The sequence below is a fragment of the Ursus maritimus genome, unplaced genomic scaffold, assembly GCF_017311325.1.
Source record: "Ursus maritimus isolate PB19 unplaced genomic scaffold, ASM1731132v1 scaffold_4, whole genome shotgun sequence".
Lineage (NCBI taxonomy): Eukaryota > Metazoa > Chordata > Mammalia > Carnivora > Ursidae > Ursus > Ursus maritimus.
The window spans coordinates 63361386-63389149 of record NW_024426552.1 but is presented as its reverse complement, the minus strand read 5'-3'; the positions used below and the strand labels follow the sequence as shown (position 1 = coordinate 63389149).

General features: G+C 37.9%; 2 protein-coding genes across 2 annotated transcripts in view; one reads left to right on the top strand and one right to left on the bottom strand.

Annotated features, from left to right (window-relative positions):
- GTF2E1 (general transcription factor IIE subunit 1) overlaps nt 1-20505 on the bottom strand; it is a 32020-nt gene extending 11515 nt beyond the window's left edge. The window contains exons 1-3 of the mRNA XM_008708255.2: nt 20394-20505; nt 15345-15811; nt 436-637 (exon numbers count right to left, since the gene is read on the bottom strand). Of these exons, the coding sequence (XP_008706477.2) occupies nt 436-637; nt 15345-15792 (650 nt within the window). The 5' untranslated portion in view covers nt 15793-15811; nt 20394-20505. The remainder of the gene's footprint in view (nt 1-435; nt 638-15344; nt 15812-20393) is intronic.
- A 122-nt stretch (nt 20506-20627) lies between these two features.
- Nucleotides 20628-27764, top strand: part of RABL3 (RAB, member of RAS oncogene family like 3) — a 36740-nt gene continuing 29603 nt past the window's right edge. Inside the window, exons 1-2 of the mRNA XM_008708189.2 lie at nt 20628-20722; nt 25095-25186. Coding sequence (XP_008706411.2) covers nt 20677-20722; nt 25095-25186 — 138 coding nt within the window. The 5' untranslated portion in view covers nt 20628-20676. The remainder of the gene's footprint in view (nt 20723-25094; nt 25187-27764) is intronic.

Here is a 27764-nt window from a genome sequence, read left to right as displayed (position 1 = left end):
AAACTAAGGAAGACAAGAAATGTACAGTTAAATGCTTCAAAGGAAAAAAAAAAGAGCAAATGCTATATTCCTTAAAGAATCTCATCTTTCAGAACTTGGCTAGGAAAATTCAAATATCCCCAAGAGGCGCTTCCAATTTAGGGTTAGCTAACAATTGGCCGATTTGCAGTGGATCCAAGCAGAATGAGTACTTGAAGTCGAACTTGACTATATGAAGATTTTTACCCAAGGCCCACACCGTTCTGCATTCAGTACAAACAAATTTCAGCACCAGCACAAGTTAATAAGCCAAATGTGGTAAAACTGAGAATCTATGTAACTCTGTCTTTAGTCTCCTGGGTATATTACTTACTCATCCTGCTCTCCAAAGTATAGGTAGTTAAAACAAGGGCAAGCTTAAAAGTGTTCTTGGTATGAGCACAGGTCTACACTCACCTTTGTTTCAAGGCTGGTATTTCTGTGGGTTCTGGCTCAAGTATTTCATAGGCCAAGTTCACATCCTCTGTTTCCCGAAGCAAAGCATAAATGGGCTCAATTTGTTCATTAAATCTTGCCAAAAGTGTGCGTGCATCTTTTTTGGGCATTGCTGATTCATCTTCTTCTACCTCTGTATGGCAAAAAGTACAGCGGAAAGTTCCTACAGAGAAAACAAGTATCAGGTCAGGCAAGAGAAATTCTCAAGACTAGCTTTTAGCAAAGAGTTAATATCTCCATCCTCCTCTAACATGTTATTATTAAAACTTTCAAATGCAGAAAACTTGAAAGAATTTTATAGTGAACACTGATGTGCCCACCAATGAGATTCTACAATCAATATTTATCATGTATCTGTCCATCTATCATTTTTAATGCATTTCAAAGTAATTTCACTTCTACCTGCACCACAGCAAAGTTTTTCATCATATTTCTAACATATACTTACTTTAACTTAAAACCAAAATCTTTACAACTTACCACCAAAACCCGTACCCTTCCTCCAACTGCCTTGCTTTTTGTACATTACAAATCAGGGCCTGCATTATGAGGAAAGCCAAACAAATAACTAAAGCCAAGTATCTAGGCATCCTGTACACTGTCACAAGGCTACTTTTTCAAACTTACTAACCATTTATATCTAAACAAATTAAACCAATCCATTTCCAAAGTTAAAGTTCAAGAAGTCTTTATTTTTCTTACTTCTATATCCCTCACACTCAACTCGTAACTAAATTGTAGTAATTCCTTAGAAACATCTCAGATTTTTCACTTCTACTGTCATTTCACTAATCTAGGCCACCATTACTTAGCGTGAAACAGCTGCCTCAATCTGATCTTTGAACCCCTAGTTTCTCCCTCTCCAATCCTAGTTTCCTATGCCACCACTTTTGTCCTCTCATCCCCCTGCTCCTAAGCCTGTCTGGTAGCTTAATTTCTTTTTTTCTTTCTTTTTTTTTTTTTTTTTTTAAGATTTTATTTATTCATTTGACAGAGAGAGAGAGACTGCACAGCAGGGAGAGCGTCAGGCAGCGGGAGAGGGAGAAGCAGGCTTTCCGCTGAGCAGGGAGCCCAATGCAGGGCTCAATCCCAGGGCCCTGAGATGATGACCCGAGCCAAAGGCGCTTCTGAGCCACCCAGGCGCCCCCTGGTAGCTGAATTTCTTAAGTCAACAACATCAAATATAAATTTCTCATCCTAATACTGTATAATTTGGCTCAAAAACATCATAACCCAACCACAGCCCTTTACCTGTCGAGTAAATTCAAACACTTAAAGATAATATCCTAGATATTAAGATTTACTTTATTTGTGTAGTGCTTTCCATCTATAAAATACTTCCAAGTACACTTTTTGATCCTTATACCAAACCTGTAAAGTGACATCAGAACTGAGGTTCTGAGGAGTTTTGTGACTGGTCCAAAGTCACGGAGCCAATAAAAGCAGTTACAGCAGCTATTGTATACCTTGCACTTACTAAGTTATTGCCAACCCTCTGAGGTTGGTATAAATACAGAGGTTCTAAGGGGTTAAGTAAATTGCTTAAGATCATACAACTACAAATTGTGGGTAGAGAGCAGGATTCAAACCCAAACTATATTGCTGAAATTCACACTCTTAAACATTACTTAAGAGTCCACACTAGAAGTCCCACTTGGATCTCCAGTTTGGTTCTTACTCCCAGTGCCAAAGATACGCATCCTTCGTTACTAACCCAATTTACCTGAGGGATTAAAAGAGATCATCCATGTACTTAGTGCCAGGCCCACAGTAAGCATGCAAACATTTAGCTTTAAAAAGCTTTATATGTGATTGATACATACAGATGGAGACAACCCTCTAACCCCCCTTTTCCTGGTAAGGAGTAAATAGACCAGGCATCTCTGCTTCAATGCACCACTAGATCCTACTGCTACATTTCAAGTAAAATAAGTTTCACTGCTGTTTCTCACACATAAACAGCAATACCATGCAAATTCCTTGTTCATATACTCTGTCTAAAATACTCTTCATCCATCTTCCTGCTGCCAAAATGGTACCTGATCTTTTACATCTATTCCAAATAAGCAAGCAAGAAAGAGAAGCAGCCCCTTACAGCGAGGAGGTGGCCCAGCACTCAGAGCTAGGCTGTGATGTTTTTCTGTCAGACAGAATCTCACAAGTCACCAACATCAGATGAGTCTTCTGTGTCCACGATGGGAGGAAGGCAAAACCAAGCCTGTCTGAGTCTGACTGAGTACAAACAAAAGCAAGGTCTCTGTGCAATCACAAAAAAATCCGAGCTACCATGAGTGACTGCTGCTTCTTTACCAATTACAGTCCTAGTCTCACCCTGTCCTTCTCATCTCCTAGATAAGATTTATTAACACACCCAATCATAGAATTATCCCCATTCCTGACAGTACCAATGCAAAGCAAACCACCACCACTTCCCCGAATTCTCCCCAAATTACCTAACAAAAGCCCGAATTCTCTAAGTCTGTTAAGCATGTTCTTCCCAAGACACTCCATGGTTCCCCATGTGGCTTTCCTTCCTACACAAAGCATCAATAAACCCAACTTTGTTTACCCAAAGTTGTGTACCTGATGGTTTTTAACTAATGGACATCAGCATAAAGACTCTAGCTTAACCAACTAGACAAGGATACTATTTACCAAAATAAAGAGAAAGAACAATTTCTTTTTGCTTTGTAGGAAAAGACGAAAAGTTGCTTTAGATATCTAAATCCATATTGCCCACTGGCCATCAAAATGGATATGTTAGAAGCCAATTTGTTATAACCACTTAGAGCTCAAGAATGGGGCTTAGATAGAAATTCTGACCGGAGAATCAACACAGAGGAAACAAAAGCTATAAAGTAGGTCAGAGTATCCAAAGAGGTAAGAGAGTGAATAGCACAGGCGGTCAAGATATAAACCCAAGGAAAGAGGGAGCCTTGAAATAAATGGTACAACCAGGACAGAATGCTGTTTCAAGGAGGAAATGTTATGGTGTTAATTTTCAAGGTCAACAAGAATTGAAAACCAGCTTTTACATTTAGTAACAAAGGATAATTAGAAATGCCGGCTAACGAGGTTTTAGTTGGTATGCTCTCTTATTCTCTAACTATTCCAGGCTGCCTCAGCCTCTTCTCTTCAACAGAAATATAAAGAATATAATCCACACTAAAGTGAAAAAATAAACCATATAAAGTAAGGTCTAAATCAGCATTCAAATACCTGCTGAATTTAAAAAACCGCACTGATGTGGGACTTTTGTTCACTGCTAAAAGATGGTCACTTACAGAGATCATCCATGAAAACTAGAGAATAATGCAGAAAAGTTATCTAATTCAGTAGTTTTCAAAATTATTTTTAAAGGAAAAAAACTCCTTCCTCAAAGGAAGAAGTACCTAAGAGACAAACATAAAAGCAAATGCTCTGTGAGGCACAAAGACAGCTAAAGACAAATGGCGACACTAAACAAGTGTGGTCATGGTGAGTATTAACGCCAAGCTTCATCTGGCTTTATTTTTGAGTAAAAGGAAAGTAAAAGATTTTGGGAAAGAACACGAGGCCATCAAAACTACCATTTATAAATACTGACCTGCCTTAGTGGCTTGAGACAGTCTTCCAACAAGCTAGTTCTTCACTGAGTGTTAACATAAAAAATCACTGGTGGAATTTTTAATAATACCCAAGCTCCGCCCCAGAGATGCTGATTCAATAGGTCTGGAGTGGGGCTCAGGAACGTAAATTTTGAAAGTTCCACAAGGAATTTTAACACATACTCCTGGTGGAGAGCTGCTGTTAAATAATCAATTTGATAAATATCCCAACTCTTCTTGTAACTGGACCACTCCGTACTATGTAGTGTGCATAGAATGTACTACTTAAGTATGGGAGAAGAAATAAGTTGAAACTCAGAGCTCTATACCATCTTTCCTTTCAAGAGCAAGAAGGCAAAAACCGGAAACAGCGACCAAGCCACATAAAGGAGAACATGCAAACTAGATCTAAGAACGTGGCAGCAGGAAGAAAATGAGTCTACAAAGACTCAGGCAAAGCATGACAAGTGATGGGATTAGGAGAAAAGGAGTTCAATAATACATTCGTTTGATCATCTACACTCAGAAACCACAAAAGAACTAAGAAAGCTATTAACAAATATTCCCATGTGTTCATCACAGCCAAGTTTGTACCAACAGTATTATCCAAATCTAACATATGAGGGAATAAAGACTTAGAGTTTTAGGTTTACTCAAAAACAAAAATCACTAAGCTTGGATGCAAATATAAATCTTTCTGACTCAAAAGACTAAATGCACTTCACTATCCTGAATTACATATCCCTTTCCCAACCTATTGTCCCTGCCGGCTACAATTTAGCCAACTTCCCCCATGTATATACATAGGTTCTAATTTCTTAAAATATAAAACAGGAGAGGATTTGTAACAAAGAATTTATTTAACAAACATTAAGTGCCTATCACATGCCCAGCATTTACTCAGCTGGATCTTAATGCATCAGGTTCACCAGAGGATCAAAATACATCTACTTGTAGATAACTAATAGGTACTGGAAGTGGGAGAAAAAAGATCTAGAAATAGAATATTTCTTTTTTTTTTTTTTAAAGATTTTATTTATTTATTTGACAGAGATAGAGACAGCCAGCGAGAGCGGGAACACAAGCAGGGGGAGTGGGAGAGGAAGAAGCAGGCTCATAGCGGAGGAGCCTGATGTGAGGCTCGATCCCATAACACAGGGATCACGCCCTGAGCCGAAGGCAGACGCTTAACCACTGTGCCACCCAGGCACCCCTAGAAATAGAATATTTCTATTCTATATTTCCAAAATATCTAGAAATAGATATTTCAAACTATATTTTAGGGTTGTCTTTTCAGTAGTATATGAATGTCCCAATTCTATGACTCACGACTCTTCTAATGAAGGTAAGTTAACACTCCAAAATGAGAAAGGAAATGGAGACCTAATTGTGGGCATGAGAGAGGGGAGGAGGAATGACCAAGTGAGAGAGGTGGTTTATACAATTTTAACTTTCTCCCAAAATAAAAAAACGTAAAAACAAAAATGAACTGAGGGCAGGGGGATGGGGTGGGAAGGGGAGGGAAAGGCTGGGAACAAAAGAAAAAAAAAACATCAAAGTTCAGCAAAATTCAAACGTTTTTCTTTTGCTCAACACAGGAGGAGAAAATTTATTATGCTGGCCAAAGTCTTCCACTTCACTGTTTCCAACATGTAATTCATTTTAGCAAACATCACACTTATTTTAATTATCTGAGTATTCAGTCAAGGAACAGTAAATATAAATAAAACCGAAGTGAAAAAAATGTTTATCTTCATTAGTTTGAAAAAAAGGAAATGTTCTGGAAGTTTATCATAACTGAGGAAAAGGACAGAAGATATGAGTCAACTCCCTAAACAATTAGACATTATTAAAATTATATTTTTTCCCTCTTCACTCCAATACATGCAACGAATAGGTCATCAGCTAATGCCAAGAAATCACTGTCAAAGATTTGCCAAGAGTATTAATTGCAACTGGAATATTATTCAGCCATTTTCCTACAAAAAAAAAAAAATTCAGAATACGCCCAATTGCTTCAGTATGGCACAGGCGCTGCAGTACTGAAGCTAGAGTCATGCTGCAGCGCAAACCCTCAAGGCTAGCCAAGGAAACCGAAAAGCAAATGGCTGCTGCCACACGGCCCTCACCCTAGCACGGTGGGATTGATGTCCTAAGTTTGCCACCTTCTAAGTCTAGCCCATCATCTTCTGAGCTGTTTCTGTAGAGCTCACATTCTAGTGGGAATTTGTCAAGGCAAAAAATAACATCATGTGTTGATAAGAATAATAAGAAAAAGCAGGAAAAGAGGATAAAGAAGCGCAATGGAAAGGGGTATGCTCTATTGCACAGGAAACTCGGGGAAAGCCCCTCGGATAAAGCAAGTGAGAAGAGACTTGAAGTCAACCAGTCAAGCAGGTATTTGGCAAGAGGACATGGCATGTAAAAAGGCAAGTACAGTGAAGGCATGCCTGGTGCAGGCAAGGCACAAATAAGATGGCCAGTACAACTGTTGTGGAGTGAACACGAGAGAGAGTAATAGAAATAAAGTCTCCAAAATTGGGGGGTGAGTTGGGGGGCAGATAAATGCCCTTATAGGTTCTGTGAAGGACTCTGACTTTCCTGAATGATGGGAGAGGCCTTTGGAGGGTTTTGAACGGAGCAGTAATAGAGCCTGATGTCCTTTTTAAGAAGGGTCACTGGCTACTGTGACAAACAGTCCATATGGGCAGCAAGAGTGAAAGCAAGGAGACTAGCTAAGAGAATACTGCAAAATCTAAACAAGAGATAATGGCTAAGATAACTTTTCTGGACAATCCTGTGGAAAAAAAAATAAACTCCCCTCACTCAAAAACTTCCAAGAAAAACAAAACAAAACACAATTAACAGTTCCATGTTAAAACCAAGTAACTAGGACTAGAACTCCTAGGATTTTAGTGAGATAAAGAGGAAACTATAAAACTTCAAGACATATCACTAACATATGGGATAAATTTTACCACATTGTATAAATCCAACCACCATCTATACCTTAGGAAGCTTATTTGTACATTGTTTCCCTTCCCACTGAATATTTTATGGGTTATGTATACATGGGGAAAAGGAGTGAACTGGAAGCTTGGGAAAATAAAACTGACAAAAAACTGTAAATATTATTCTCCATTATGTCACACAGTGCTTCTGAAGATGGCCTAATGAAATAGGGCATATTTTCTACATGAACACTACTATAACCAAGAATTTCAATTCCTAACCAAGGTTTTCAAATTAACCCAAAATGACTAACATCATCCTCTAAAAGCAGTGATAAAACCCTAGCCTAAAATATCAACTATTCCCCAAAACAAAGGGTGCTCTGAAATTAGAGTTGAGAGAAACCATATATGGTATAGAACAGACTGAACTTATCATTTTATACATGCTAAAAAAAAGGCCTAGAATGATTACAGGATTCACCCAAGGTGAAAATTACTAACATAACCCAAGACTAGAAGTCAAGACTCTGGAATCCTAATACACCGTCACTTTGCTCTCTTATAGCTATTGCTTAAAGAAACAAAAAACAAAACTTCCAAAAATGACATGTCCACTGAACACACTGATTATGCAAAAGGACTCAACTGTAATAAGTACCCTAAAAAACCCTGATAATACTCTCAGAATTGACCAAGATTTAATACATAAAGCTGATACAGCAACAACATATTAAGAATCACTTCACTTCCTTAGACTTCAAAAGGGCCTGGGGGCAGTGAGGTGGGGTTGGGGATGTAAGGTAGAAGAACTGGAAGGATAACCACAAAACAATAGTTGTTAACACAATGAAAGACAGTGAGAATGGGGACTAGGTTGAGTGGGAGAGCATAGAGCGGAAAAACTAGGTCTGCCATTTTATTTTACATATTTTTCTACTATTTGAGTCCTTAATACATTTACATTAATATACTATGTATTTTTAGCAGAAAGAAAACAAACGTTATTTTGAATCCTCCAAAAGCACTCAACTCCCCCTTAACTAATATGCATAAGTCACACAGTCATTCTTAGGCTGCTCTTTGAAAGCATCATCAAGTCCTTTGTTATAACTTTTATAACTCAAAATATTGAGGGGCATATATATTAAAATGCTAGTCTCAAAAGTCACCTTTTATTCTAATTTCCAAACTATATTTCATAAAACAAATTTCTTCAGTTTAATTGGGCCAGGGGAAATGTATGGAAAAAGGAATTGTTATTATAAAGTATCAACAGACATGACAAGAACATAGTTATATATTTCCTATAATTATGTCGCTATAATAAAAAGGTACTCGAAAACCTATGCTTTAACAATTCACTGTAGAACACGTTAACACTGTAAAATACTCATTTGTTTGCATGCAAAGAAGAAAAAAAGCAGCTTTAATGAATTTTTCAGTTCAGAAGATCTCAAATGTATGTGTGATGTACATAGTAAAACCCCACACTCTAAAATGCAACTTTGCAACAAAATTGGCTTCTGTCCTCCCTTAAATGGATACATCTGGATTTGGTATAATCATACAACATTCCCGGACTCTGGAACTCACTATAAAGGGGAAAAAATGTACCATGCCCTGGAGGGAAAACAACAAATTGAAATGTAAATACTAAAGCCTGCAATAAATTCTCTAAATTAGGCCTAAATCGAATCCATTTCAACATGCAGTGAGCAGGCAAAAAACCTGTGGCTTTGATATGACTATCTGAAAGCCAATGATCCATAGAACATTGTATGCCAGCATCAAACTAAAAAGCAACTCTTCACAAATTAGTTTCTATGTAATCAGCACCAAAATACAAAAAGGATACAACACAAAAAACCTTTATTTAAAAAAAGGCCCTCAGGGCGCCTGGGTGACTCAGTAAGCGTCTGCCTTCCGCTCAGTTCACCAGTTCACGATCCCAGGGTCCTGGGATTGAGCCCGGCATCACGCTCTCTGCTCATCAGGGTCTCTGCACAGCGGGAAGCCTGCTTCTCCCTCTCCCACTACCCCTCTGCTTGTGTTCCCTTTCTCGCTGTGTCTCTCTCTGTCAAATAAATAAAATCTTTAAAAAATAAAAAAAAAATAAAAATAAACCAAAAAAAGGCCCTCAAATTCTCAAGATCAAAGCAACAAAATGTTTTAACACATCAGACCTAAAGGTTTTAGAGAGGTGGGAAGGGTAAAAGAGGGAAGGCACTCATCCCTTACTATCTTTCCATAACTTCTTTTTATTTTTATTTTTTTAATTTATTCTAATAATCACCTCCCCCCACCCACCCAAAACATATCCACACCTCTGAGCTTTCCAGTATGGTTTTCTAATGAACCCATCCCGGGCAAGATTTCAAATCAGCAAATTAGCAAAATAATCCTAGAAAGATTTTTGTGTGTGTGGTTGTGTTGTTAGCATTTCATACTGCTTATGAGACCCCTCCTGTCCTAAGTAGAAAGAGATGAAGACAGAAAAAAGTAGCCTGATGTATGAATGTAAATATTATTAACAAGTCTTTAAGAATCTCACAAACACAGGACCCTAACAGTTTAAAAATATTAGGTTAAGGCAATTGAGGAATTTTCATGATATGGGGATCAAGAAACTAATCTGCTGGGGTGCCTGGGTGGCACAGTCGTTAAGCGTCTGCCTTCGGCTCAGGGCGTGATCCCGGCGTTATGGGATTGAGCTCCACATCAGGCTCCTCCGCTATGAGCCTGCTTCTTCCTCTCCCACTCCCCCTGCTTGTGTTCCCTCTCTCACTGGCTGTTTCTCTGTCAAATAAATAAATAAAATCTTAAAAAAAAAAAAAAAAGAAACTAATCTGCTTATAAACCAAAAAGCTTCACCAAGCAGTCACAAGGCGAGAAAAGACTCATATGAGTTAACCCCAAATTTATACATGAATATCCCGAGTAGATATGGAGTTTACTGGAATATTCCAAGCAACTCAGAACTAACCAGCTGAATTATAACATTGTGGCTATTTTTAAGAATTATTTATTAGACACTTTCTTTTGCAGTTAGTTATTAAAGACTTCTTTTATACTAATCCTAAAATCTGTCTCTAAGTCTTTTCCATGGAGCCAAACAAAACAAGCTGAATATTCTTTCCTAATATTCAATCAAAAACATCCTAGAAATCTATCAAGCCCTAGATATATTACTTTGTAGGATCCTCCAAACCCTAGAGCAAAATATAGGCATGTGTAAGTGTACCCAGCCAGACATCATTTGATGAGTTGAACTAGATAAAATAATCTCTAAATTCCTATTTCTAAGATCTTATTAAATATATAGTTATAAGATTCTTTTTTTAAAATTTAACTTATTTAAAAGTTTATTTAAAATGGGATTTTGGGGGATGCCTGGGTGGGTCAGTCGGTTAAGCATCTGCCTTCAGCTCAGGTCATGATCCCAGGGTCCTGGAATTGAGTCCCACATCAGCCTCCCTGTTCTGTGGGGAGTCTGCTTCTCCCTCTCCCTCTGCCTGCTGCTCCCCTGTTTGTGTGCTCTCTCTCTAATAAATAAGTAAAATCATAAAATAAAATTAAATTAAAATAAAATAAAATGGGATTCTTGGGTTTCTAGGTAAATTGAGTAATAGTGACACCCAAACTAATTCAAATACCTAACAATTTATCTCCCCCACAGCCCTGGATAAAACTACAGTGTCTTATATGCCTTTAAAGAAGTATAAAACTAAAAAAAAAAAAAAAAAAGTATAAAACTATATTCTTTCACCCACTATTCCCACTGCTGAGAATTCTTAAGGAAAAACTTAAGCAGGAATAAATGCTATATAAACAAAACTGTTCAAAACATCCTATCTATACCAACAAAATATAGATAAAATCAAAGTGCCCACAAGGGGTGGAAAGGAAAACTAGCGGAAATCACACTTATTAAAACATATTTTGAACACTAGATAAAAGCAGGAGAGTTTGGTGCATTAAGGAACCAAGAGATCACAAACTATTTTTGGCTATGATTGTAATTACAGGTAATATGCAAAAGGACAGTGGTTCTATGGGTAATTTTTTTCCTCTCTTCAAAATTTTCTCTGGCATTATAGCTGCATAATTTTAAAATTAAAAATGAAAAATATAAAGCTATTTCCATATCATCTAACCTTGACATCTAAAAAGAGTATACGATCTTCCCCTTCCTTTTGGGGAAGCATGCTGCTGAATTTAATTTAGAAGTGCCATTAACTAAATCACCCACAGTTGTAAGACTACCAAAGTAGAAACAAAAATATTAAGTCTACATACCTGGTCACAAAGTTTGCTAAATCTAAAACATGCATTTATGAACCACAAGATGCTATTTTGCTAATCTGAGAAATTTCATGTCATGTGGTCTTCGTTTTGTTTACGTAAAACTCCCATATTTCACTAAAACAGGTTTTGCCTGATTAAGTTTCTGAAACCAGGGCCTAGTGAGCAAAGGCTAGGCCATTTCATTTTAGTGAAATAAAATATCTATATATACTGTAATGGAAAAGCCCAGTTTTTCCCTAGTGTGTGTTCCTCTCCTGTATGTCTCCTTTACTAGTCGCACACACTTCACTTCTGATACTTCTGACCACCAAATGTGTAGAGATTTTAACCCCAGCAATTCCTTGTGACACCAGCTGGATGTCCTAATGTTCAACTCAATTATGACTACCTGGAGATAGCATCACAACACAGGCTGAGGGCTTAGTCCCACAAGACTGCCCCCACTCCTGCAAATTTAGATGCCAGTCACAAGCCCAGGTTATCATGGGTGCTTCTGAACAATAAGCTATAGATGGGAGATTCCAACAACCTCCTCCTTGGATTCAGCTAATTTGCTACAGCAGCTCACAGAACTCAGGAGTATACTTACTTATGTTTACCAATTTATTAAAGGATATGATAATGGATACAGATGAATATCCAAATGCAAGAGATATGTAGGGCCAACTATTTAGGAAGCGGTGCAGGGCTTCCATGTCCTCTCCAAGTGTACCGCTCTCCCTGCACCTCCACATGTTCACCAATCTGGAAGCTCCCTGAATCCATACTATTAGGATTTTTATGGAAGCTTCCCCAAATAGGCATGATCGCTCATTAACTCCATTTTCAGCCCTTCTACCTTCTCAAGAGAATAGGAGGTGGGGTTGAAAATTCTAAGCTTGGTCCTGGCTTAGTCTTTCTAGTGACCAGCCCTCATCCAGGAGCCATCCAGGAACCCTCCCAGAGTAACCTCATTAAAACAGAAGACACTATAATCACCCAGGAAATTACAAGGATTTCAGAAGCCAGGGTCAAAGATCAAATATTAGAATAAAAGAGTTAATGAGTGCTCTTATCACTTAGGAAACTATAAGAGTTTTAGGAGCTCTGTGCAAGGAACTGGGGGCAGAGACAAGAATGTATTTTCTATTATCTCACACATACCAAGCATCAAACATTTGGAGAGAGTTCAACCCAAGAAAAGCAATGGCAAAATCTAAATGGAAAGTATGGAAAGAATCTACAATCTTTAGGGAAAAAAAAAGAGATGGGGTAGAGAAAAGCTATATACTGGAGTAGAAAGATCACTGGCTTCTGTCAATTAACACTGGTAAAACAATTCTTGCTGAACTCAGAATTTCCTGAGCCCAGAATTTCTAGACACTTATCTAAGAGTCATTACCCTTTGTCCAGTGGCAGAAAGCTGTCTATACACTTGAGTTAAAAACTTTTTATCAGGTAGAGCCTAGAAAGCTTCAAATCTAATTCCTGAATGCCCCCTAGTTACTAATATAAACCAGTTTAAACTAATAATTGTTGAGATGTAAATGGAGATAGATGCCCATCAGATGCCTCCATCATTTCATCAAAGTATCATCAATCTCCAATAACAACCAGGAAGTAAAAGAGCTTTGTAAAAGACTGGGCTTAGAATAAAAACTATAATTCTATCAATTTAAAGAGAGTATAAATATTACAGCAGAAAAAGCTCCCTCGTCTTCTGACACATATACCAAATGTTTATTTCCCATCTTCTTTAAAATGGCAGGGTAAGGGGCATCTGGATGGCTCAGTTGGTTAAGCGGCTGCCTTCAGCTCAGGTCATGATTCCAGGGTCCTGGGATCAAGCCCCACATCGGGCTCCCTGCTTGGTGTGGAGCCATGCTTCTCCCTCTCCCTCTGCCTGCAGCTCCCCCCTCTTGTGTTCTCTGTCAAATAAATAAATAACATTAAAAAAAAAATGGCAGGGGAGGGCATGAATAAAACAGAGTAAGGGAGCAGAGAGAAAAAGACCAAGATTTCTAAAGGGAATGTATAACCAAGGGATGGTGTCAAGGCATTAATAGTGAAAACACAAAACACCAGAAATGACACATGAGACTAGGGCCTAATATCACCCAATAAGCACATTCTCTCCTTAAGGGAAAAGTCCAAATGAAAAGCCAAATTATCATCAAAAGGCAGGTATATTCTCAGAACAAGGTTTCCCAATGACTTAAGAATTTTCAATCATGATACCCATAGGCTTCACTGTATAGACCAAAATGATAATTAAATTGGCTATTAGTGTTGGCTGATCAGTGATTCAAAAACCTTGATTCAAATAATCTTGACTATATTTCTGTGTTAGGCCACCTCCTACAGAGGCCAACTATTGATGACAACTAGTTTCATTCAGACACTAACCCTAGGTGAAATACAAAGAGCATCATGAAATTAAATAAGAATCAAATGATTAAATGTAGTAGAAGCACATTACTTTAGATTACCCTCTCTGAGGGACTGGATTACACCTTCCACTGTAGTCAAGAGTGACGAAGACAACCACACTAACACCAACATCTGCAGAGAATCACAAAACCAAAACCCAGAGCTCCTTTAAGAAATCTGTTAGAGTGAATGGCAAAAATGACGAGACTTTTCTAGTCTATTCTGAAAGAGCTCCAGATATATTCTACAACATTCCTCTATAGCACACTCAAGCAATTCTTCTACTCAGGATGGTTAAAATTTTCTTACACCAAGATCTCTTCCTAGTTCAGCCCTTTTAAGGTAAACAGTGAGGTTCATGACAAATTAAACATTTAATACAAATATGAATTCTTTAAACTACCTTTCATCCAAAATGACTGCTTCACAATAAATACTAAACATCATAGGCTATTTCTAGCTCTTTAGGTCAATAATTTTAATTGGTATTGGGTCTATTTCCCATTAAAAAATAATTGTAAAATTCTTTAAAATAAATAAGACATAACATATACAAAAATCAGAAAATTACACGTACAAAAATCTAACTTTTTTTGCAATAAAACATTTCATGTGTCAAAGTTTAAATTACATTTTTCAGATACCTTTTTAAAAGGCAGATCTATGAACTAAAAAGTAACCTATACTCGAATTCTGCCATAACAAGGGGACAATCTAACTTTACACCACTGGCTCTCTCTATAGATTTTTGCCTCTAGAAAATAATACAAAATTTATCCACTGAGTAATTAGCAAACTGTAGTCTCTTTTCCAGTTTACAAATGACAAGACAAAACAACTATATAATCTGGCACTTTAAAGTTTCTCACGTTAATACTAGACACATTGCACTTTTAGAAAATGCATGTTTTACAATCCTGTGTTGATAAGAAAAAAAATCCTTAAAACTGAAGCATTTAACTAAACGAAGCAAATTACAGATGATGCTGACAATTCTCTTCCACTAATGAATGGCTAAGAGACTAAATATCTACCTACTCGTTAATTTGCAAAAGGTGTCCCTCTTATCTCCTGTGGCTAACTCTTATCTTTTAGTTCTCAGCTGTTACTTAACTTCTTCCAGAGGCCTTCTCCAAAGGCAGATTGGATGCCCTAGTTATATACCACCAGTAACACTTTGTACTTCCACTAACAAAGCATTTTAATACACTGTATTATAACTTGCTGGCAGTGACTGGCACAAGTAGGCATTCAAATAACTGTTGGATGAAGAGGTTAAAAGTAAACATGTCAGAATGGCTTCAAAGTGGTAGAGAAGTCAACCCTTCACATTGGATGCAGCTGCAAATAAGGGGTGGGGATGGGAGCAGAGTTAGGAGGGCCAAGGGTGGGAGGGTACGCTCCCTTGTGAATGAGAAAGGCTGTGCAAAAGCTTCTAAAAGGAACACGATAGTAAGACTAAGAATGACCATATGTGGACTTACACTAATCCATTCACTTTTATAAAGATATACATGATTGGTTTAAAAATTAGATGAATCAATTTAAGAAAAACAATACATATTTTATTTTTTTAAGTTACTTGAAAGACTCATAAATTGGAAAAAAATCTCACCTGTCATGGGATCAAAGAGCTGATTAGCTTCTAAGTCTGTAAAAGTACTACTACAGACAGGACACTTGAAGGAAGCCCGGTTGGTGGAATCTCTCTCATCAGTTTCAATCCTCCTTCTCATGTGGTCCAATTTATATTTTACCACATTAACAAGAGTACGATAATTAATAAAGTAGTAGTTATGGCGAGTGGTTTTCCCATCTGCAGCAGTCTCTACCCTCATTCTGCATTTGATGAACTTGTCTCCCTTTAAATTATTCAAAACCGATCGAAGTTGCTTCCGGTCAAACTTGAGCAGCTCCAGCATATCCTCCTCTTTCACACAGGGGTTCCGGATCAAGATGTCCAAGGCCAAAGCATGCTCAATGCCATAAAACCCCCGGATCACATACTTTGCTAACCTCTTCAATGCTGCGGGAACCTCGGTGAGGACATCAGGATCTGCCATCTTTAGCAGCAAACTTCAACTTTAAATAAACCAAAGGCAGAAAAAAAGAGATTAGCTAGGCATAAGGACATAGCAATCATTTTAAATCTAGAATAACCAACCCATTAGGTAGCTGGCAGCTACCACCCTTGAAGTGCCACAAAGGTACTCAAGACATTGTTTTAAAAGACTCATAATGCCTAAGCTTTTAAATGGAGAATAAGATTTTCCTTTAGAGAACAAAGATTACACTTAAAAAGCTTGACATGTTTCTTAAATGTTAATTTTCATGATCTACAGTGCTTAATTCTAAAAAGTAAATTACTACTTATAGCAATGATATATTATATCAAGCCCACTTTATTTTGGAAAGAGAAACAAAAAAGATAAATGAAGCCTCACTACTCTTAATGCTATAGATCTTTGGGAATGCTGGAAAACCCCTGAGAAACCTAGCAATTAGCATATCTTTGAAGTGTCTTTATTTCTTTTCTTGAGTAAAATTTTTCTACCAAAATCTATTCTAGGATGTTTTACATAGTCATGCTCTCACAATAAAATCACAACAAGCCAATAAACACATAAGTAATCCCCAGATGGGTGTTTGGCAAAATTACTGTTACAAATCTGAAAGAAATTAACACTTAGATCCACATAGCTTTATCAACCTTGCAAAGTTAAATCTGATGACCAATTAAGTAAATAGTCCTTAAATTAAAAAAAAAAAAAAAAGCCCAAGATATCCTTAAATAATGGATCCCTTCTTGCAAGACAAAGCAGAGGCTAACTGTACCCAATTCTCATGTCATGACCCAGAAGACTGTCTTCCACAAGTCCAAACTGGCATGGGCTAGACTCTAACGTGGCTGTTAAAAAGCCCGCACTTTCGAATTCAGTTAGCCTGCATTTTAGTACCTGTGTGATCCTGAGCAAATCCCTTAAACAACTTCACATTTTACTCTGAGAAATAAGGATAATATCGATTACCTGAGTGAAGTTGTTGTGGCGAATAAATGAGAATGTTAAGCAATATGCTTATTAAGAAGTACTTGTTGATAAGGATAGCTTCCATATTGATTTACTATGTCCCATACTAAAAATGGCCTGGCTACATACACATGCTACATCTAGTGAAATTTCCCTACACTATAGGGAAATTCTTAACAGAGACATTCCACTGAACTATTTCAATACAGAATCATATTCTGGTATTACTACTAGTTTCTATTGAACCTTTTATTTATAATCGGTGGTTATCAATGCAATCAGATTTAATATCTTTTTTTAGAAAATTTTTATATCCACAGTACTATACTATCAAGGTATTCCTAAACAACCAATCTATATACATATGTTTGGGGAGAATTACAATGCCCTATGTGCAATAAAGGAAAAGGAAAGTCAATTATAATATTTCAGATTGTAAATAATCAAGAATGACTATATATATGAGATTAAGCAGCACCTATTTCCAAACCTGTGGTCCTAGAACCTTCCTATCATCCCAAAGCTTAAGGACACTGAGCAAGTACCTGGCTTCAACACCAGAGTAGTATCATAGCATACTACTGGGTACATTTTGTTCTCCTTTCCAGTTTGGTCTATACATTGTACTTGACCTCAGTTTTTTGTTTGTTTGCTTTGTTTTACAAGCTCAACAGTTGGCAGAACACAACGTATAACCTCTGAAACATCCAAAAGACCAAAACTGGCAGACAAATGTCAAAATAAATTACTTTTTCAGTATTATTTCCTACAGTTATATTGCCCTCCCTTACCTCCCACCCCATACACTCCATTTTCTAGACCAGTGGTTCTCAACCCTGGCTGTAAAGCAGAATCATCTGGGGAGCATTTAAAAATACCCATCCTGGGCCCCATTCCCAGAGATTCTGTTTCAGCTGGTCTGGGAGAGCCAGACTAGGCATCATGTTATTTTAAAAGCTCTTTTGGTGACTCCAGTACACGGAAAAGTCTCTGACCACTGTTTCAGACAAATTTGGTGGGTAGCTATTACATGTCCTGCCAATGCACATTATCATTTTACTGTTTCCTTTGCCTGAAACACCTGAGGGGGCCCTAAAGATCTGAGCAAGGGAGTGTTATGAAGGACTCTGCAGGACAACAGTTTGGGGTTTTGAATCCTAGTTCCAACATTTCCTAGCCTGTGACCCTAGGAAATTCTCAGTTTCCTCATATATAAAAGTGACTGACAGCACCTTCTTCATAGATTTGAAGTATGGATTAAATGAGATAATTCATGTAAAGTGTTCTGCTTTCAGGGCTGGAATCATAAGAGTACCGTTAAATACCGGCATTGATAATAAAACCCTCTATTTAGAAAAGTGACTCTTAGAACAGTAAGAGAAATGAACTGAAGTACTGAACATGGATGCACTGCAGAAGTATTAGAGGCATAGTAACCAAACCTAAACTAAGGAAAAGAGGGCCGGATGAATGAAATTTATTACAGAAACAAAATTAAAAGAATCTGATAATATACTGGAAATGGAGTAATAAAGTAGGAAAATTTTAAGTAGCTATTTGGGGTTTTTTTTACAAACTTTTTTATTGTGGTAAAATACACATAACACAAAAGTTATCAATTAACCATTTTTAGGTATACAGTTCAGTGATATTAAATACAATCATAATGTTGTACAATCATCACCACCACCCATCTCCATAACTCTTTTCATCTTGTAAAACTGAAACACTACACCCATTAAACAATGACATATTTAATGTTATTAAATAATAACATATAGCTATTTGCTTTGAGCCAGTGTAGCTAGGAAGAGAATACTACTACTATGAAACATAGGTTAACACCTGAAAGAGGAACAGGTTTGTGAGAAATGAGGCATTCACTTTTAGATGCTTGTCTCTGAGGAAATACCAGAATATTTCGTGAAGATGTCTAGCAGGTAGCTGAACAAATGAAAGTGGAGCTCGGGAAAGAAGGCATGTTGTTTCAGCTTATGCAAAATCTCTACATTCTAAAATCATCCTTCCTGACCATTTTGTTCTCTGTTCTTCCACTTCTACTTCCCCACTTACGATGAATCTTCTACTCAGTCTTTGGATTTGTTAAGATACTTAAGTCAGAGGTCTCAAAATGGCAGCCTCTGTCACGTTGTCTGACCCAAAGAACATTTTGAAAATTTTCTGAATTAGCTGTCAACATTAAAAAATCATGAAATTTCACATACATTTCAACTTTAAGCTTGAAAATTGAAAATATCTAAGGAAAAAAGTGACACCGTGTCCCCACATGGAAACAAAAACCTGAAGCCAAAGAGAGCAGCTGACAATTTTAAGCAGGGAAGGAGATTGGCTGGTCTCTGCAGACTTTTGAAAGTGTGACCTTTTAGCACCAACCTCTTCTTCTTTTTAGACTCAGAGTCCATCAGTCACCTCCTAGCCTCACCTACCTCCCTACCCATCCAGAACCCCAAAGGCAAGTTGGTTTTGTTTTTGAACCATATGTATTCTCATCATACAAAAATTTAGCCAGGCACCAGGCACAGAGTTGGAGAAATAAAGTTGAAATGAATGCTTTCTCTGCACTCTGTTTATCCTGGTCAGCCTCATCTCCAGCCACACTCACATTCCCTCAATTCTATGAGCCAGACATGCTTTCTCCACTTCAGGCCTGGAAGAAACAGCACATGCTATTCTTTCTGCCCACAAAGCTAAGCTCAAACTCCCTTCCAATCATCCTTCACATATAAGATGACATTTCTCAGAAAGACCTTCCCAGATTCCCTTTAGTAGCTTAAAATGTTCCCCTTTCTCACAGAGCTCTTTCCCTTTCTTCCCTGTAGTGAATAGACTTGTACTTTCTTCATGTCTATCTCTTGTTCACCACTTTTCAGCATCCAGTCAAGCTAATGAAGCACTTTCATAAAACTTTCCGTAAGTCTCCTAAGCACGTGTTCAACCAATATGCCCACCCTGCCAGCTTCCCCACCCTTCAGCTCACTTCTTGCACTGCTGCTTCCAGGGCAGAAAGACAGGCTACTGAAAACCCTCTCCTTTAAGCAGGAGGTGACCGGTTCAAATTCGCTATTTTAAAAGATTATGCTGACTACAGGATGTGAAATTAAAGAGAAAGGAGTGGATGCGGGAGTCCAGTTAGATTATTTCAGTATACCACTATTCCAGTTCTAGAAGAACTTGGATCCTATACGACTAACTGTGGTTTCTCGGTTACCATGTTTCATGGTACTTTCCACACCTTCATAGTACTTGGTACTATGAAAGTACATGGTACTTTCCACACCTTCAAGTGGCATATCACCGCAAAACCTGAGGACCACCTGCCCTCCAAGAACTCGGTTCAGTAAGGTTCTCTTCTACCCACTGACAGATCCCGAGCCCCTAAATTCCCTCGGACTGTGCCAGGTGAGTCCTGGGGCCACACTCGGCGCAGCCAAGCCCGTCCTACCCGAGATCGCACATTGGCCGCTCCGGGGTCAATGGTTCTTTGGAGGACCAAGTCAAGAGAGTAGCTAAGGGGAGACGGGTAGCTAAGGAGAAAGGAGGGAAAAGAGGGAGAAACCGTGAAATGCGACGCCGGACCAGAGAATCGAGAACAAGGAACAGGGAACAAGGTTTACCAAAACGAATCTTCGAACACTCCCACTACAGCTTCCCTCAGCGCCTCAACTACCGGCTTAAACGAGCCACGCCACTTGTGCGACAAAGAAAACGCCTTAATCCTGCGACCAGCTTTGGAACCCACCCACCACTTTTAACCATGCCGGCCAATCAGCACAGTGCGGCCTTCAATCAAGACAGTCACGTCCCGACTGGCCAATGAAATTGAAGGTTCTCCCTTCCATACCCAGCTCTGGTTGGTCTACCACCCCGGAACAGGCGTTAACTCCAGGCTGTAGCAAGATGGCGTCCCTGGATCGGGTAAAGGTACTGGTATTGGGAGACTCAGGTGAGCGGTTTAATCCACCTCTGGGGCTCCCGACACTTTTGAGTTATCCGATAACCCTCTTTCTTCATTACTTCTCCGTCCCAGCAACGATCTGGCTCCGGCCGTGGCTGAAAGCCCTCTCAAGGTCTAAAAACTACACTTCCCAGAGGACTTTGCTCTATTTGACGAAAGTGGCGTTGCGCGGGTCGGGGGCGCGGAGCCCCGGCCTTTCTCCGCCTTCGCAGCTTTCAAGGTCGGTCTCCCTGGAGACTGCAGCCTAGCTTGTATTGTCAGTTCCTTTGTTTTAAAAGATGTGCAGACATTGAGTATTGTATGGGGCGCTGTGAAGTTGGGATCGTGCCTTCGAGAGATTTTGTTCATTACGGAATTCAAACATGCACTAAGTATGACACTGTTCCAAATGCTTTACATATATTAACTCATTTAACCTGATAGCAGCCCTGTTAACCCCATTTTACAGATGAGAAAAGTGAAGAGGAGAGAGGTAAATGACAGAACCTGCCCACGCACTTAAACACTAAGCCCTATTATGAAATGAAATATTGGGTGGTAGTCCTGTTTTACTCTCAACTGGGTTTCTTGATTTCTTTGTTCTCTAATCCTAATTGAAAACCTATTATGTGCTAGGTTGTAAGAAATAGAACAATTAAGATAAAGCCATATTGTGAAATAGCTGGGATTTAATGCTGAGCTCAATTTAATCCTAGTGTTAAAATTCTTCTTTTGACACCTTGGACTTTTGAGAACTAAAATTGAAGTCTGCATTTTCCCCTCCCACCTATCTACTAGCCTCTTTTTTGCCCTAACTTCCACTTCTGTGCTCTTTAAGAACTTGGAATGATTGCTAACCTTGCATTTCTTTGATGTGCTTTTCTGGAGTTGACCTATGAATGTGTGCTGTGAGCAAAGACATTGTACCAGATGCTTGGAAGTAGAGAGAATATACCCCAAAAAGCTTGAAAACTAGCCTTACAGACTCTGTACAATTGTGATGGAGAGGAGGAGGTTAAGAACGTTTCCACATTGCCTGAAGATTATTTGCATTGCAAAATATTTTATAGATAGCATTATTTAATATTCCCTTAAGAAATTTGCATTTTGAAATTCTATGAATATAATCCAATTTGTCAACTCCAGTTCTTTAGCTTGAAGTGGTGCTGAAATTAATTTAATGAAGTCACTCAGTTTTATATAAATGAATAAAGTAATGATGGTCTGATGGGACTTGGCAAGAGTATTGCCAGGTAGAGTTTGAGACTGGAATCTAGAGCTAACATGGTTCATGATACTTGAAGTAGGTATTCTCTCCCATTTTAATTCGCTTTTCTATTGCATCTAACAAGCCCTTGATGTTACATATTGTTGGAACTAGTTGATTTCTTTCTTTTTCACACAAATACTTAAATACCTGCTACACAGCAGGTACTTACTACTTACATAGTAAGTGCTGAAGCTGTAACTGTGGAATCAAAGCATTACATAACAGGGTTGAATTGGCTGCTGCATTAAATGTGGGAAAGTGATCAGGCAATTAGTAAGCTTTTCTTTTTCCTTATAGTTTAGTTGTAAAACAGAAGACATAGTAATGCCCACCTGGTTGATCTTGTCACACATTCACGGATGTTAGGCTAAGTGTGCAGTCAGTTATTGCCTTTTTATCTGTTCCCTTTTAACATTGATTTATTGACAGGTAAGGATAGACTTTTTATACTTCATCTCCCTTTGTATTCAAACTTCAAAGTTTACTTTTGAATAAAGGCTAATTTCCCCCCTGTGAAATTTTGAGGATTTCACAAATATATAAAAGAATGACTTGAAATTTAGAGATTTGTTTTGTATCCCCTAGAGGTATTTGATAATTTAGTAAGGAATCCTGAAAGTCTCACTAATACACACATACTTTTTTCCTCTTTGTTCTTTCAGAGATAAGGAATGAGCTTAACACATTACCAACAACTATATTTGCAGCTGGTATTTATTTAATTATATTGGACTTTTTCCCCCAAGCAAATCAAGTACATTCTTTTGCTCTAATTTGGCTGTAATGGTGAAAACAGAGTTGGTACCTCCCAAAATTCTTAAAGAAATGAACACTTAGCCAATTTTCCTGGCACTTCCTGTTCTTACTGTTGACAGTCAATCCAGTGTTAGTCAATTCTTACCACCCAAAGCAGTTAATTCATGGAGAGCTATACAGTATTACTGCATAGATATGTTTACTTACACAGTTATGCTTAACTGGAAGTTCAGGCCTTGCATCAGGCTAACTAAGTTCTTAGATACATGCCTCCAACATGAACAGCCCACATGCAAACGCAGAAATCAACAGTGTGTCCTAAAGGTCACATATATTAGATGCAGTGCAGTAGACACAAAGACAGAGCCAAATTTGAATACTCAAAAATCTTTTTTTTTAAGATTTTATTATTTATTTGACAGAGAGAGAGAGACAGCCAGTGAGAGAGGGAACGCAAGCAGGGGGAGTGGGAGAGGAAGAAGCAGGCTCCCAGCGGAGGAGCCCGACGTGGGGCTCAATCCCAGAATGCCGGGATCACACCCTGAGCCGAAGGCAGACGCTTAACGACTGAGCCACCCAGGCGCCCCTGAATACTCAGAAATCTTAAATGTCTGTATTGGAAAAAATAAAAATTAAAGAGAAACCTGGGAAAATACTGGATTCAGTTACATGAGACAGCTAATAATAGAGGTTATGTAAATTGATAACACTGAAAGCCATTAGATAAATGGGCAGAGAACATCAACAGATAATTCATAAGAGAGGAAAGACAATTGTTTAACAAAGATAATTGTTTTACTAGAAGGTAAAGAAATGCAGACTAAAGCAAGATGTCACTTTTTTTCTTTTATCAAATTAATATAGATGAAAAAGCAGCTACATATGTACTGTTGAGGTGCAACAGGACCTGCAGACTTATATGTATGGCTGGTAACAGAGTAACCAGGTGAAAGTTGTCAACTTATATCAAGAACTTGAAATGTTCATTTCCTTTTACATACTAATTTTGCTTCTGGGAAGGTATACTAAGGAAATAATTTTAATTTGAAACAAAAACTTGAACAGTCCTCTCTTAGCATAGTGAAAAATTCAAAACACCCGGAATGCCTAATAATGAGAGGGAGTGGTTAAGTAAATTGTTGTCTACTCTCTGAACTATTGTGGGGACATTAAAAATGTTTATGAAGATTTTTTAATAACATGGGAAATTTTAGCCACTAAATAAATACGAATTCAAGCCTTGTTCTGAATACTGGAGATAAAAACAATGAGCAAAGCCCAGTCCCAGCCCTCAAAGAACTTAAACAGAGTGAATAAAACCTATAAACAAAGAAGTATAATAATGTATTTTCAGTGCTTTGTAGAAGAATGTAGAGGGTACAGTGGAGACCCAGAGGATGGTGGATAGTGTCCTTAGTTCTGTTCTCTATGGAATTTTGAATTCCTTAGAGGACTTTATAACTAGAAAGATGCTGTGTTTTGAAAGATTAATTCACCAGGCCAATGGGGAAGGGGAAATGATGGAGGAGGATAGGAAGGATATTCCAGACAGAACCAGTTGTGCAAGCAAAAGTGTATATTGTCTTGTTTTTAAGTTCACCATGTACATATTCACAGTAACAACTTGCTTTTAGAGAAACCTTGCTTATGGTATTTAATAAACTTACATGTTGCTCATAGGCTCTTTAGGCAATTTTTCCTTTTTTAAAAAATCCTTCCCAGATTGTCTCTAAATACAACTTTTTATAATAAACATAACTGATAGGTTCATACACAGTAATGCACACAAAGAGGTGGTCCAAATTTTTGATACAACTAGTGTCGCATAAAGTATCTCCAACTATGCTTGTTATAATGGCATCCCAAAATGCTGTTAATTGAGTGAGTGACTCTACATACAGGTATACGGAAGAACTCATTCGCTTTCCTCTTCATACCGATGTCCTAATGCTAGTTCTGGCATTAATAACAACATTACCTTGAACCCAAGGGATCGACAAGAAAATGAAGGGCTGCCTTAGAAGAGGGAATAGAGTATTTCTAAAGGGTTAAATCTGAGCCAAGTTGTTGGCTGCCTTTTAAAAAATCACTATATGGGAGAACTAGAGTGTCTAAATATGGAATTGTGAAATGGTAAATCCCTGTCACTGGCAGTGTCAAGCACAATTTGAGAGAACCACTTTCTTTAACCATCTTCTCTTTATCATTAAAGCTTATTAAATGGTTGGTATAGTGTGACCACCCTTTAAACAACTATACATATCATTATTACTGGCGTATGCTCAGACTTACTTTTGTCATAATAAATATTTCAGGATATCTCTTATATGACCAGAGTTCTTATATCTTTTACAGGTGTTGGGAAATCTTCACTGGTTCATCTTCTGTGTCAAAATCAAGTACTGGGAAATCCATCATGGACTGTGGGCTGCTCAGTAGATGTCAGAGTATGTGTTTCTGATATTTTAGTTTTTCTGTCGTCATATTAAAGATAAGTGCTTCAAAATACATGATCAAATTACAGTACTGTGGTCAAAAGTAATAATAATAGCTGGGCTTTATTAACCACCTACTGTGTGCTAGATACTATGCCAAATGCCTTACATGTCTTTTCTAACTTCATCTTTTTAAACTGTGAGGTATAACTGCAGAAACTAAGGCATGGAGAAATAAAGTGCCTTGATCAAATTGACTCAGTGCAAAAAAAGCAAAGTCAAGATTTGATCCTAAATAGTCTTAATCTGGTCTATGGCCATACGATCCTGAATGGACCTGATCTTGTCTAAATAGTCTTAATCCAGAGAGTTCAGTTTTAATTACTGTGCTATATATCTAGAGTTCACTTAACATGATCCATAAATAATTCTATCTAATCCTTTGGCACTAAGACAGACAACTTTTGGCTAGAAGCATATGTAAAGGGGGCAAAAGCTTCTGGAGCCTTAGGTCTAGGTCTTCCATGCCAGCTCACATTTAGGAAACTCTGGTGTGGTTTCCACCAAATTAACTGTCTTCCCAGATACTGTTGGTCTTTGCTAATCCCAGCTAGTCCTGTCCAAATGTCATACATCTCTCCATTTGAGTTAAGAAATAAATAGGGAAGGAATGGTAATTAGCTCAATTGACAATTATTTTCTTTTAGTTCTTTGAAGCTGTTGTTCCACAGACTGTGACTTACATTGCTGCTGATTGGAACTCTTTTGTCAGCCTAATTATTATTCCTTTTGAAAGTAATTTCTTCTCTCTAGTTGCTTTTAAAAGATTTGTTTTGATGTTCTGTAGTTTTACTAATATATGTCTAGGTATGGGTTCGGTTTTAGTCATCCTGTCAGAAGGCTGTGCCTCTCACAACTGTCTTCATTTTTCAGAATTTTGAGCCATTATCTATTGTCTTCCCTCATTTCCTCTATCCCCTCCTTTTGTACTTCTGTTAGATTTTTGTCCTCTATATCTTTTCATTGTACTTACATGTTTTTTGTTCTTTATTTCTTCTTTGTGTATTCCGGATCATGTACTCCTGTCTGCCTTCCAGTTAATTAAGAATCTTCTTCATCTATGTCTAATCTCCTCTTTAATATATCCACTAAGTTTTTCATCTTTGTAAGTGTAATTTTTTATTTCTAGATACTCCTCTGGTTCTTTTTCAAATGTCAAAATTTTTCACAATATCCTAATCATTCATTATGGCTTTACTTTTTATTTTAATCATTTCAACATACTATTTTATGATTTCCTTTGGGTTGTTTTATTTTTTTTCTAAGTGGGTGGTAGATATTCTAACTTGCTGTGTATGCTGACTATACTTAATGGAAATGTATCTCTTTGTATGGTTTGTAATTCTTTGAAAATGATCACATCTTAAGCAGGATTTTTTTTCTTCTTCTCTGTGGAAGTTCTGTATGCTGTGTCGTGAAAGTATGGTACCTTTTCATTTCTGTTGCTTCCAGAACCCTAGGGATTTCAGTGGTACTTGAAATTTCTAAGCTAGGAGTTTCCATGCCATCTAGATAATGTATACTCTCCAAATATTTGATTACAGTGCAGGCCTGTGGTTTCCATTTTTTCGTGGACTCTTTATCTATTATGTGCAACTCTACCGAGGGTCCCTGACAGAAAGTTTTTCCTGCTTTCCTGAGCCATTGGATAGTTTTTCCTACTCCGTTTCACTGACAGGGCCAGATTTCATGAAGGGAACTATAGTCTTTGTCACTCACCTATGTATATTCTTGCCTTAAAAGCCAGAAAACATCTCTATTCCTGGACGGGCACTAAAACTCCAGGGACTGGCCCCTGAAGCTATCTCTGAATCTGGGTCAGTTCCCATTTCTCATTCTGATTTTAAGTTCTTCATTTCTGGCATCTGAGGATTTCCTTCTCTTTTTTTCAAGCTTATCCTCTTTATTTTTTAAAAACTTTTTTATGGCATTTCTGTGAATTTGAAGTCAGAATGCCTATGAATGTCTATGTTATCTCAGCCTGCCACATCCCAAATTCTTAGCTGTAGAGGAAAACAAATACTAGATAATAAGTCCAGTTGGCAACTTGTCAATAGCAAGTTCTGGACAGAATTTCCTTATGGACTTTTCTAAATCCCTTTCTGTGAAAGAGCATAACATATTGAAAAGAAGAGAGACATGAAAAGACATTTCTCCAAAGAAGACATACAAATGGCCAACAGACCCTTGAAAAATGCTCAACATCACTCAGGATCAGGGAAATCCAAATCAAAACCACAGTGAGATACCACCTCTCACCAGTCAGAATGGCTAAAATTAACAACTCGGGAAACAACAAATGTTGGCGAGGATGTGGAGAAAGGGGAACCCTCTTACACTGTTGGTGGGAATGCAAGCTGATGCAGCCACTCTGGTAAGCAGTATGGAGCCTCCTCAAAGAGTTAAGAATAGAGCTACCCTACAACCCAGCAATTGCACTACTAGGTATTTATCCAAAGGATACAAACATAGTGATTCGAAGGGACACATGCACCCCAATATTTATAGCAGCAATGTCCACAATACCCAG